Source organism: Diceros bicornis, chromosome 8 (assembly GCF_020826845.1).
Source record: "Diceros bicornis minor isolate mBicDic1 chromosome 8, mDicBic1.mat.cur, whole genome shotgun sequence".
Classification (NCBI taxonomy): domain Eukaryota; kingdom Metazoa; phylum Chordata; class Mammalia; order Perissodactyla; family Rhinocerotidae; genus Diceros; species Diceros bicornis.
The window spans coordinates 11,624,496-11,638,158 of record NC_080747.1 but is presented as its reverse complement, the minus strand read 5'-3'; the positions used below and the strand labels follow the sequence as shown (position 1 = coordinate 11,638,158).

General features: G+C 34.3%; 1 protein-coding gene across 14 annotated transcripts in view; it reads right to left on the bottom strand.

The window, feature by feature from the left end:
- The window catches only part of CPEB2 (cytoplasmic polyadenylation element binding protein 2), a 67,312-nt gene that overhangs the window by 40,294 nt on the left and 13,355 nt on the right, over positions 1-13,663 (bottom strand). For all 14 annotated transcript variants that reach the window (XM_058546745.1, XM_058546747.1, XM_058546749.1 and 11 more), the window contains one exon: positions 12,686-12,776. In XM_058546745.1, the coding sequence (XP_058402728.1) occupies positions 12,686-12,776 (91 nt within the window). The remainder of the gene's footprint in view (positions 1-12,685; positions 12,777-13,663) is intronic.

Below are 13,663 nucleotides of genomic sequence, written 5' to 3'. Positions count from 1 at the left end.
CGAACCTAGGCAGTTTAGCTCCATACTCTTAATCACTATCTTATAACGACTTCTTAGTTGATAACATAATATAGAGAAAGTTATATATGGTTGGTTGTAGGGCAAATTCATCCTTTCAAAAAATTCACAGAATGATTATGTAGTATATTGGATAACTTATACTTTAATACAAAAAAAAAATAGAAAAAAAACTGCATTGCTATAAAACCAATTTCTCCCTATTGTCTAAAAGGCCTGTGGCACACAGACTGGTAGTTGTATACTAACACTTCTTGTCAATAATAGGACCCCCAAATGCTAGACAGGCACAGGGCTGCCTGGAGTAAAAAACTAAATTTCCCCACCTTCCTTGTAGTTAAGTGTGCCCATGTGTAGTTAAGATCTGGTCAATGGGATGTTAAGCAAATATGGTATGTGCAGTTTCTGGTAAGTATGCTTAAAAGGGAAGATCTTCCCTTTCCTTTACCTTTTTCTTGCTTGCTGGAATGCAGATGTGATGGCTAAACAAAACATCCATATTAGATCACGAGGCAGAAGATGGGTGTTAAGGAGAGCAGAACAATAAGACAGAAGGAGCCTAGGTCCATGAAAATCACCATATCACTTCTTAGGAGTGTTCTGTTTATGTAAGAGAAATAAACTTCTATCTTGTTTAAGCCACTTACAAGTTTTCTGTTGTCCCAGAAGAAACTAGCCTTACAAATAGAGTTGGCTAGTAATAAGTTTGGGCAAATTGAATATTAGGTAACCAGGCTATTGCTTATTTATTATTGTGGAAATATGATAAAGTACAATAATTTCATGATGGTTTTAATATATTTATAGTTAATGGGTATATACTATCTCGGCACTTCTTTCACATTAAGATACTATGGAATTTAAAATAATTTTGAAAAAAATATATATATTCTTAGGTGTCAGTAAACAACTAGAGGACCTAAGTATCTTAAAAATTATCTTATTAGTCTATTATGGTTTTAAAAGTAATATGTATAATACATATATAAAAGACAATTCATGTTAGCCATTTTAGATGCATTTTTGATCAACAAAAAACACTGAGAAATATAACAACCGCATACAACTTATTACTTGTATAGACAAATTACCAGTTATTAAAATTTTAACAAAGCAGTATTTAAAGACATGCAATAAGCCAACATTAAAGACTATTCTTTCTCCAAAATAATTGCATAGTACCAATAAAAAGAACTTACAAAATGCTCATGATAAAAAATAACATTTCTTATGTCACTTTTCCTTGAATTTAAACCTACTTTTAAACTTGTTGAAACGTAGAATTAGGAAGGATAAAATGAAGCGATCGCTTCCCTAACATCTCTTAATGTTTGTATAACCTCAAGCTGAAAGCCTCTAGTAGCAAGAAGATGTCCATTTGATGAAGAATCATCTTATTTCCCTTCCCAGATATCATACTCTCTTGTTTCTCCTCTATCACCAGCCACTCCTTAAATCTCCTTTGCTGTACTCTCCTCTTCTCAGCCTTTGAATGTTGAAGCCTCAGTGTCCAATCCTTGGACTTGACTTCTCTTTCTACAATGCCTCCCTAGGCATAAACTGCCAAACTTTATACATGATCTCTAAACAGATGACTCCCACATTTATATCTCTAACTGCAACCTCTCTACCTCAACCCTGTACTTCCCCAGATCAGTATATGGCACTGCCTTCCACCTGGATACACATCCCAAAATCTTGGGTTAACTTTACTCCCTACTCTATCTAATTTGTGTACAAATCTGTCAACAAATCCTGACTGCTCTGTTATCAACATAGACCCAAATTTGATTGCTCTTTATCAGCTCCTTCATATCTCCCTAGCCCAAGCCATCTCCAGCTCTTCACAGTCTACTAAAATAATCTAACTGGTATCCCTACAGTCTAGTCTCCATTCAGCAGTCTGTGTGATCCTTTTAAAACCTAAGTCAGCTCACGTTGCTCTATTGCTCAAAACCTTTCCACACTTACAATCAATATCTGGCCCCTCATCCTCTATAATTCTAACCACCCTAGCCTCTTTGCTATTCCTTAAACATGCAAGCCATATTCCCATTTCAGGAACTCTATATTCCCTCTTTTTTCTGCTTGAAATTATTTTGCCCAGGTATGACTAAAGCCTGCACCTCTCACTTCATTCAGGTCTTCAACAGATGCCATCACAGACTATCCTGTCTAAAATAGCAGCTTCTTTCTCTATCCCCTTGACACTATATTTTTTCTTCATAGCACTGATTCTTTTTGTCTCTACCCCTTGTTAAAATAGAAGATTCATGAGGTCAGGACTTTGTCTTTTTTTATTCTCTACTGTATCTCTAGCATCTAAAACAGAGTGTAGCACATAATAGGCTCTCAAATACTTGTCAAATGAATGAACAAAATATCTCATTCTATTATGTGAACCACGAACTCAATCAAAAGCACAGTACCTGAGTATGCGGTAGTATGCGTAGCACAGGAAGGACATTCTCTAAGTAAACGGAAAAACTATAGAACAAGTTTTTATCAGTTCATTCCTTAAGTATGGGGAGGAGAGGGAGGAAGACGAGTCCTGCTCTTTGTTCTTCACCAAGATAAATTTTTTCCTTCTCCACAACTATTTTGTTCTTTAACGCATACAATCCAAAAAACGATCTCCAAAGCCCCAATATTCACAGTTACTGATGCCAACCCATTCCTCATTAGTGGTGAGAAAATCGCTAAATAATGCTACACATTCCGCCAACTCCTTTTTTTTTTTGGCTGAGGAAGATTCATCCTGAGCTAACATCTGTTGTCAATCTTTCTTTTTTTGCTTGAGGAAGATTAGCCCTGAGTTAATATCTGTGCCAATCTTCCTCTATTTTATATGTGGGTTGCTGCCACAGCATGGTTGACGAGTGGCGTAGGTCCACGCCTGGGATCCGAACTTGTGAACCTGGGCCGCTGAAGCAGAGTGCACTAAAGTTAACCACTAAGCCATGGGGCCAGCTCACCAACTCCTTTTGATAGGGAAAAAAACCCCATTTAAATCACATTAGAATCATGAAGAGCTGGGGTTGGAATTAACATTAGACCAATTAATAAGATAGGCAGTATGGTGCAGTGGTTAAAAGCACAAACTTAAGAGCTACTATGTTCCACCACTTACGGGCATTGAAGTTCGGCAATTATTCTTAATAAGCCACCGCAGTCATCCAACTGTAAAATAATGGCAAATATCTACGGCTTACTTATGAGAATTAAATAAGTTAATGGATACACGTAGAGTCCTCAGAACAGTGCTTGGCACACATCAAGCATTCAACAGATGATATGTATATGTTATGTATCATATATATGTATTATACACACATACACATATGCTTAAATGAAAAGATCTAATACTTCCTTCTTATGTGCTTTAAATAAAGCATTGCTCCCACTGGTTTGGTAGACTCTTCTAATCTTTTGTCACTGTCTACATTTCACTTTTATTTCCAAACCGAATTAGAAAAAAAAAAAAAAAGGTTCATAGGAAGTCTGCTAAAATCCACTTAGAATGTGGTCATTACCAACCTTGAATAACTCCAATCTCTGCTCAGATCCAAGGGGCAGGATAGTCATTCCTGACCTCACTCCCAAATCTCAATGCATGCCTCATAAAAGCCTAAGAATAAGATCATACAAATGTAGAAAAGACCCTTAGATCCAAAGTACCAGATCCCAAAAGAGCAACAGAATCATTCCTTACCTATAGCTAATAAAAGCCATCAATCTACTTTAGTTTCCTGGGAAATTAATCTAGTTAACTCACTCTTAAATCAGGATCCCATCATAAATTTTTTCACCTAATAATTATTTACAATTTTTAAAACTTTTATCCAATCAATACTAGAAAATATACTAAGAAACACCAAGGAACATAGAATACCAAAAACTTTGTTTCAAGTATAGTATAATCACAATAGAAAGACCATAACAACAAAAGACTAAACTTAAGTCATTAATCATCCGGTAAGAGAATGTATTATCATAAAGTTATCACAATAAAACTGGTACTAATTAAGATATATTAATATTAAAATCTAATTGAACTAATAATGGTTACAGAATAACAAATGGGCCATCAAACATTGCCAGTGGCAGTGTAAACTGGCATGAAACTTGAAAATAAGTTGGCAACACACGTCTAAAGCCTCAAAAATAAATGCATTAAGACTATTCTATGGAAATAAACACAGAAAAAGCTCACTGAATTTCACTTAAAAATCTGAAATACCTAAATGTCCAACTGTAGAGGAATGGTTATACAGACTATTTCACATGCATGCAAATAATTTTAGAAGTTCTAAATAATATTGATGAAAAAATATGAATTATTGTGAAAAAATGTTTAATCATTCAACCAATAATTTATTGAGCCCCCTTATATTTGCTTGGCAATAGGACAGATGCTGATTCAAGACAAAGCAAAAACAGAGGTGGTCCCTCTTCTCAGACACAGTATCATGTAAAAGATATATACACTGGAAAAAAAAAAAAACCCAACTACTGAATCCAAAATAAATGAGACAGTTACTCTGATTAAAAAGGAATATGAATTCAGGTCCATTTCACAGATCAATAGACAGTGTGCGAGTTCTACCTGTTTGGCTTACAGCAATGCTCACTAGATTATAAACCCCAACTACAAGAGCTTCCAATCACCATTTTTGTGTCTTATCTTTAAAAATGAATGGGCAGCAAAAGATCCTAAGATATCTGACAAAAGCCTCCAGAATGAGAAAAAAAAAAAGAACAAAACCAAACAAATAGAAAAGAGGAACTTAGAAGAAGCACAGACAATACAAGGAACTGGAAAAATAATCTTCACGTTATAATATAGTGTTTACTACCCCAGAGAAGTAAGAAAAAAAAAGAATAATAGGAAAGTTCTGAGAATTTTTTTTAAAGAGGGTCTTAAAAGTTCTCCAGAAAAAATTTTTAAAATAAAAAAATCAATAGAAGGGTTGAAAAATAAGAAATGAGGAAATCTTTCCCAAAGTTAAGCAAAAGATAAAGCAATGGAAAATAGAAAAGCAGATGATGAGTATAGGTTTAATATTTGAAGACCAGGAATTCCAGAAACAGGTAATATAAAAAAACAGAATGGGATAAACTATCAAAGAAATACTCAAAATTCCCAAGAACTGAAGGAAATGGATCTCTGAATTAAAAAGGCCCAATGAATGTGTAGCGCAGGAAACAAAACAAAGAAAAGGAAGGAAAGAAGGAAGAAAGAAAGGAAGGAAGGAAGGAAGGAAGGAAGGAAGGAAGGAAGGAAGGGCGGGCAACAGGTAGGCAGAGGCCACTCCCCTCTCTTCCCCATCCTGGAAGACCCATATATTTCATTACTATGAAATTTCAGAACTATAGGCATCAAAATATCTTAAAAATGTCCAGAAAGAAAAGCAAAAAATTTAAAAACAAAAAACAAGGCAATCAACCATACAAACGAACAAGTTCTAGAATGGTATTTTATACTTATAGTAACTTTGGAAGTTAAAAATAATGAAGCAATGCTTTCAATATGCTAAATTACTAATATATAATTCCATACCAGCCTATCATGTTATATAGGTAGAATAAATACGTTTTCATACATATAAGGTGTCAAAATTTATGTCCCATTTGAAGGAAGGTACTGTAAGACAGGCCCAGTAAAACAAAGGCATAAACCATTAAGAAAAGGACATGGAGATCAGGACATGGATTTCACAGGAAAAAAGAATTCCCAGGATTAGACGAAGTTCCAAAATGACAGTTATGGAGGGTGACAAGAAGATGCTTCCAACAGCAGGGAAAAATCAGTCTGAGGATTATTTGATGTTTTTAAATGTATTGAGAGAAGCTTCAGAGTTCTACTGATACATTTTGGGATGAATTACTGACAAGTACTTAGGAAACTAAGCCAAAAGAGACAAAGATCAATTCCAGGGAAAACAAAGTTATATGAAAAAGAACGTTATATTATGGTACAAAATATACAAGGTTGACCTATGAATATTATTTGCATTATCACAGTAATATACTCCCTAATTTAAACAAAAGTGGTCCTATAACCATTTTGTGAGGACAGTGCAGGGAAAGGTGTTGGAGATGGGTAAGCCAAAGTACAGAGTCAACAGATAATACCTAAAATGTAGAAAATACAGAAGCGTAAGTACATTATTTACAAATAATTACAAGAAACAATAAAAAAAGTTGAAAGTAGCTACCTCTAAGGAACGAGAATCAGAAGTAGACAGAGAAGCATGAGGGAGAAAACTTCTGTTTTTTGTTATATAAGCCTTATGGCACCATTTGATTTTTTAACCTATGTACACATATTTTTTAAACTAATTTTTAAAAGTTAATCAGGTTGGAGGGAAGATAGAGATTTGAATATTGCAAATATTTTAAGGTTATATATAGAAAAAGAAAAGACCAGAAAAATTATACACCAATATATCAAATCCAATTATTTTAGTTTGTGAAACTATTGATGATTTTAAAACTTTTTTCTAAATTTCCTTTAATGAATACATATTAATTTAGGTAATAAGAAAACAAACATTTTAAGAAGGATAAACCTTCAACAGAGATTCAGAGATACTCTTCAAATACTATAAGCAGCTAAAATTCATAGGCCTAATTATCCCAAGTACTTGCTTTTATCACTGCAAGTTCTATATAAAAAATATTCTTTTTGTTGTTTTACTTTCAATTTAAAAATGAGTTATAAGCCTATATTTTAAGTCCTAAGGAAGATGCTTTGTGGTAAATAATAGGCTTTTAGTAAACATATATGCTCTGAATAAATAAATGTCATTTTAAGAAAATTCGCTGTCATTCCTGTCTGATGAGTTTCAGTTTTTAAAAAAGAAAAAACACAGTCTGTTGTAACTTAAATTCTTTAGTTAAATGTTCAAAGATGCTTGGAAGAAATAACTATGTTCTCATATTTAATAATGCTGTTACTAATTAAGACAACTACCTAAAAAGAAATAAAAATACATAAAACAAAAATCTCTATCCATGATACCATATTCAGATAAGTTTCGAAAACAAGAACTTTTACAACCACATTTTCATAATTTCCTTTTAAATCTGCAGATATTCTCACTGATGATAAAAGTTAAACTCTTGCAAATTGTACTTTCCTTAAGATGAACTAAATTCTGAGTAGTTGGAGGGTAAAGTATTAAGGTATCAGGTGTATTACAACAGAGGTCATCTATTGAAGTCAGAATATATTTAACAAAATGTATATGGCTTCTATACATATATAAATAAAAATCATTCCACAGTTAATAATGATTTTTTTCTTCTTATCAAAAAATGCCAGTGGTCTATAGGAAAAAGAAAGGAAAAATCAATGAAGGGGAAAGAATATGCAAACTCAACTCTACTCCTTTTTAAAATAAGGTAAATATTTTATTTAAAAATTGAAAGCTTAGACAGCAATCTCTCCTCAATTAGCTTTTTTTTGAAGACATTCTCATAGACATGATTTTCATCTACACTTTTTTTGGGTACTTGTGAAAATTTTGACTCCGGGAAACACAAGTGGCTAGAGAAAAGTAAAATTAGTTCTGAGAAATGCATCCCTCTCTCTGTCAGAGAGACTAAGCCAGGGCAGTGTAAGGGGAGTAACATAACTGCTCTGGCATGTATATTATTGGTATTAGTTTTATTTTGCGCTTTACTATATTTTAATAAATATCATAAAAATTTTTACGATTTTTCATAGATCTCTTTGATCTTGTTCTATACCAATGTTTCTCCAAGCGTGCTCTTTACATGACCTGCAATGGACAGCCTCTAGGAGTGATGCCCTAAAACTTTGCATGCTACACATGCTCTCAGAGTTTGAGAGCCTCTGTCCAGCTCAAAAGTTCTTATGTTCTAAAATGTAAGTTCTCAACCAGAGACTTTTAGAAATTTATACAAGTTATCTTGTGACTTTGTACTTCAATCTTATATTAAGGTCAAGTGAAGAGAATCAGAGGGAAAAGAAAAGAGGCAAGAATATTTGGTACTACCCACAACCACTTGGCACCTTACAGAAGTAATTCCTTATTTTCTCAGGGGTTATTTTCCTTAAAACAAGTAGAAATTCTTACTTCAGGAGTCTTAGAGAATATTTTAGCAGTCAAGTAATTAAAATGTTATTAGATATACAAACACACATAGTAAAGAAAACATTTTAAAGGCATCCACTTGTAAACATTTGCTGGTGTAAAATCATGCTCTAAATCCCTTTTCCTGAATTCCCTTTAATTGTTCAGGGAACACTGGTAAAGGCATTGTGACTTACTGAGACCCATCCTCACAAGAACTGTTACATAAACTGCGTTTCCTCCTATAGTTTTCAAATCAACTTTTATGAGCTGAAATTAAATTTTTTGTTTGCCCTTATGCTTTGGAGGAGGGAGTAAGCAATTTTTGGTAAAAATGCTTACACAGTAAGACTTTTTTGCAAATTGCTAGAGGCAGGGAGGCAAGAGAGCTTAACAATAATCACTGTCTTGTTCTTTTGTTTAAGGGGGAATGAAGTGACCCACAGATACACAAAAAGATCACAGATTATTTAATATAGGTATGCAAGTACAAAACTGCAAAATCACAAAACTGCACTTGGCAAAGCATGATTTACTTTAACAATTAAAAGAATTCATATTTGTCCTTCCTTTGAAAAGGAAAATATTTGCCCAGAATCAAGACAGTCATCCGAAAATGGGATGTTAATGGCGAGAAACCACTGCAGAATAAATAAAACAGATTGGTCAGTGCCACTCAGACTAAAGAAAGCAAAAAACAGTGTGTTAGTGTTTGTGATCCAGAGCAAACGACAGCACATACTCCACAGGGCTGGCTGGGTAGTGTTACACCCAATCAGCATCAGGCAGCCCTAAACAAGCTATGCCAAGACTAGTCTGCTTTCAGTTCCTCAAAATGACAAGCTCCTCCATACATCCTGGTCCCTTTGTCTAGCTGACACTTTCCCCTCAATATTTTTCCATCTTTGGGCTGCTCAGGCTTCAGGTCTCAGCTTTCTTTACTCCACATCTAAATTAGGTACCCCTTCCCCACACTTAACACCTCCCTAGGCACCTTACGATCTCCCTCCATAGTACTTCTAACACTCTGTAGTTATATGTATATATTATAGAATATGCATATATTATACTAGGATACTATATGTACATATGTATATTATACAGATATGTATAAGGTCTCTCTTTTTCCTGTCAGTTATACATTTCACAAGAACAGAGAACATGTCCTGTTTCACACAATGTTCAGCCAGGGTCTTGGACACTGTCTGGTACAAAAGTAGGCTCACTTAGTGGAATAAAGTGCATTCAGAGTTGCATCTTTGGTTGTTATCAGTTCACATCTGGAGAGCCCCAACAAGAAAAGACCTTTTCCACCTGCTATGCTAGACCCTAAAAACCTTAACATTAAACAATGGAGGTTCCCGACTGACCTGTAAAAATCACTGGGGAGTGGGATAATGGAAACAAACTGTAGTGAAGTATTTAGGGCTTAAGTGGGAATGGGAGGGTCTTTCTGTTAGCACAGTTAGTTCTCAGTCAGGTCAGTAACCCGCCACTGACTTTTTTTGGATTCCAGAGATCTGCACGATTGCTTTTCTTTCTATTGACACTAACTCTTACCTTAAGTAGTTTCTCTTTTCCTTTAGAAAAGTAGAATTGAATGAAAATTTACAGTTTCTGCCTTTCGTTTCTGTGGAAGCCAGTCTCCACGATGGCCTCCACTCATCCTGGCCTCCTACTATTCACATCACTTGAGGAGTAGACCCCTCCCCAGTTGAGCAGGGCTGATCTACGTAGCTAGCAGGATATCATGGAAATGATGCTGTGAGACTTCTGAGGCTAGGTCACGAAAGACACTGGGGCATTCGCCTCAAGCTTTATCATTCGCTCTGGGGGGATTCAGCAACTAGACTGTGAGGACACTCCCACAGCCTTGTGGAGAGAGGTCCATGTGGTGATGAACTGAGCTCTCCTGCCAACAGCCTGCACTAACTTGCCAGCCACATGAGTGAGCCGTCTTGAAAAAGAACCTCCAACTCCAGCCAAACCTTCAGATGACTGCAGCCTCAGCCACTATCTTGACTGCCATCTCACAAGATACTCAGTCAGATCCAACCAGCTAAATTGCTCCTGAATTCTAACCCACAGAAACTGTGAGATAATAAATGTTTATTGTTTTAAGCTGCTAAATTTAGGGGTCATTTGTTATGCCTCAATAGATAACTAATATAACCTTTCATCACTCAAATTCACACAGAAATTTTCTAGGATCTTTCACCATTAACATAAAGGGAAACAAGAAATTCATAAAAAAAAATCTACCCTATAATTCCCTTCTCCTTTTTCATTAGATTCTACACGGAAGACAAAGCAAATGGCTGGTTTTTTGAAAACATTTTAAAAGGATAAAATAAGATTTATTTTGTTTTTTGGAAAACAGAAAGAATTTCCTTGTATTAAACAGAGGACAGAATTTTCGGAAAAAGATGAAAAGATGAGATAGAAGAGATGGGGTAGAGGCTAAGATGGTGCCCTAAAGATCAAGAATGGAAAAAAGGGGAAACAAATTCACAGATTGGTTTCTTCCATTTGCCACAACCTTGCTCTGGCAGATTTTACTGAGTCCAGCTCAAAGAAAATGTGTAACAATTGGAGTGTGGCAGGAAAGATATACAATATGATTTCCCAGAAGGCAGAGGAGTCTGTACTAGTAAGAAAAGGAAGAAAAATCTTTAAGTGACAGCACTTGGGTATCAAGATCATTTCAAATAGGTATACGATGGCAATTTGCAGAAGTACCCATCTTATTTCTTTATTCTATGCAGAGGTTTCTCAAATGTCTTTTCTTTTAGTCTCTGCCATAATAAATGTGGAACATACAATACTCCAGTTAGAAACAAAGATTTGTCACTATGATTCCTAAACGGGTGGTGAGCACGTTTTTCCCCTTCCCATGGCCAAAGATAATTTTTCTAACAAAAGAATTTTGAATTTACTTGAGATTTTTTTTTATTATTAAATTCCTCTTAGCCTATGCTGCTTCCATTTTATTTTTCAAAGTCTTCTTTCTAGGTTTCCTTCAATTAATAGTCCAGCAGAGAATGTTTTCTCTTATTATCTTCAAACGGCCTTTTTAAAGAAGACTGGGAGAAACAACAATGAAAAACTTTTCATTATCCACTGGTAACAGTTTATGTTGACTTTATCTTGTATTAGAATTTCTAAGAGATTTTTTTTCTAGATAAGTCAAGGAAATAAACACAGGGAAATTTTTTTAATCATAAACTGCTTGATTCTATTCTTAAACAGTGGATCTAAGACAAATGTCACTGGGACTGTTAGCATAACAGTGAAAAAGAAGAGAATAAGACTCCAATAAACAGATACTCAAAAAACTAGCTGGATTTGGGTTAGAAGCAAAAAATCCCACCCAAAAAAGTAGTATTTATTACTTTGTGTGGAGAATTACCATGGTCATATGTCGTCAACAATCACTAATGATCCCTTGAGCTTCTCAAGCTCCTCAAAAATAAAGGAATTAGACAAGAAACTCCATTATAAGCAAAATCCAGAAATGGAACAAAAATGTTTAGATATCTGATCAATATAGCCAATTCAGCCCTGAGCCCCAACTTGCTGCCAACACTGAAGTTCTCGAGTTTTTTGTCTAAATCTCGTAGGAGAATTCTTATTTGGCTTTATGGAATTAAGAACGCAGAAAGATTACAAAGTAACTCATCGTTTTGACTCAATGAGAGATCCTGAGCCAGAACCAACCAGTTAAACTGCTCCTGAATTTCTGACCCACAGAAACTGTATGAGGTAATAAATGTGTATTGTTGTTTTAAGCTGCTAAGTTTTAGGATAATTTATTATGCAGCAATATATAACTAATATCTCTCATCACTCAAGTTCACACAGTTTTGCTAGATTTTCACCATTAATATAAAAAGCAATGAGATATAGTGCATAAAGAAATGTAAAATGATTACTAACGTAATGTAGAGACAAAAGAAAACAAGTATGTTAATGAAATTGCTTCAGATACAGTTAACAGTAAGACTGATACTATAAGATCAGTGGGGCTGATTCTTTTCCTAATTTGCCCCAACTTTTATGAAGAGCTGTTCTCTACTTCAGAGAAACTACTATAAAATATCCCTTTCAAAACCCTATGATATGACAGTAGAAGAAAAATGAAGAAGTTAAGTTAACCTAGGATAATTCTAGATTGGAGTCACTGCAAATTGTGAATGCAAGTATTCCAAGGGTATTTTTAATATTTCTATATTTGATAGAATTCTACAAAAGTGATCTATTATATACTTTCAAATCCATTCTCTGTCATCTGGTAAACTGTACAATACCTCTAAACAATAGTTTTTTCTTAAATAACCAGTCAAGAGACATAGGTTTACATTTCTCTCTGTATAAATCAGCATAAATCTAAAATAAGCTACAAAGGAAAAAGTATGACATTTCACAAAAACAGAGGCTCTTATTAATAAACATAGAATTTTATAGGTAACATAGGTGCTACTTAGTGCACATTTTCATATAAGAAATGGTAAGATAAGCAGATAAATTGGTGGATGATGTAAGAATTTTTTTTGAAAGTCACCTACCCTTAAGAGGATCATGCTCTGCTCTCATAATATCAATAAGGGAATTTTCCAAAGAGTGCATATTCAAACTGTCATACATTCTACTACGATCCTAGAAGAGAAGGAAAAAAAGGGCTCAATATAATCTATGCAAATTTTTCAAAAAGCGATGATAAATATACTATCTAAATCTTCTTACAGAAAATAGGACATCTGATTAATATAATATTAATAATCAGTTTGCATTTCAAGACAATACCAATAACTAAGGATCTCATGAGCTACAATATCTCTTGTATTGGAGGACAATATATTTAATACATTTATCTCCAAAATCACATATCAAAAGTAATCTTATTTCATTGGCAGTATTAATGCAATACACTCAATTTCTATTGTTATCATTCTCAACTTATAAAAATTTCTGAAATGTTATACACACACAAAGCATTTTTAGTTGTTATTTAACTTCTAAACTTTTCTCATATATCTAGGAAGACAGACACTGGCACCGGAAAAATAAATATTTTGGGGGAAAGGACTTAATTCCATAATTGCACCACACTTTAAACATCTATCAAACGTTTATGTTATTTGACTTAGTAGTCAGAATTTCACAATAATGAATGCATAAACATCTTATACAGTAAAAATCAAAAGCATGAAATACTATTATCAGAACAAAGACTCACACCTAGAATATTTATAGTGAAATCTTGCTCTCTAAAGTCATCACCTATTGGTCTCTGCACTTCTAATCCTTCCCTTCCCACTCACCTCTCTGCAAAAAAGGCAAGTGGGGGAGGAAAGGGTGAAAGCATTTTCATCTCATGAAGTTTCCTACCTCATCAAGTCTCAGAACAAAGTCTTTTGTGTACTTGGAAGTCTTGTTTGCTGAATGTTAAATCCTTCAACTTGCTTACTAAAAGGAATTTGATTCTTTAACGCTCATGAATTTATACTGTATTGTGCTCAACACACATTCAGTTTACTTGAACA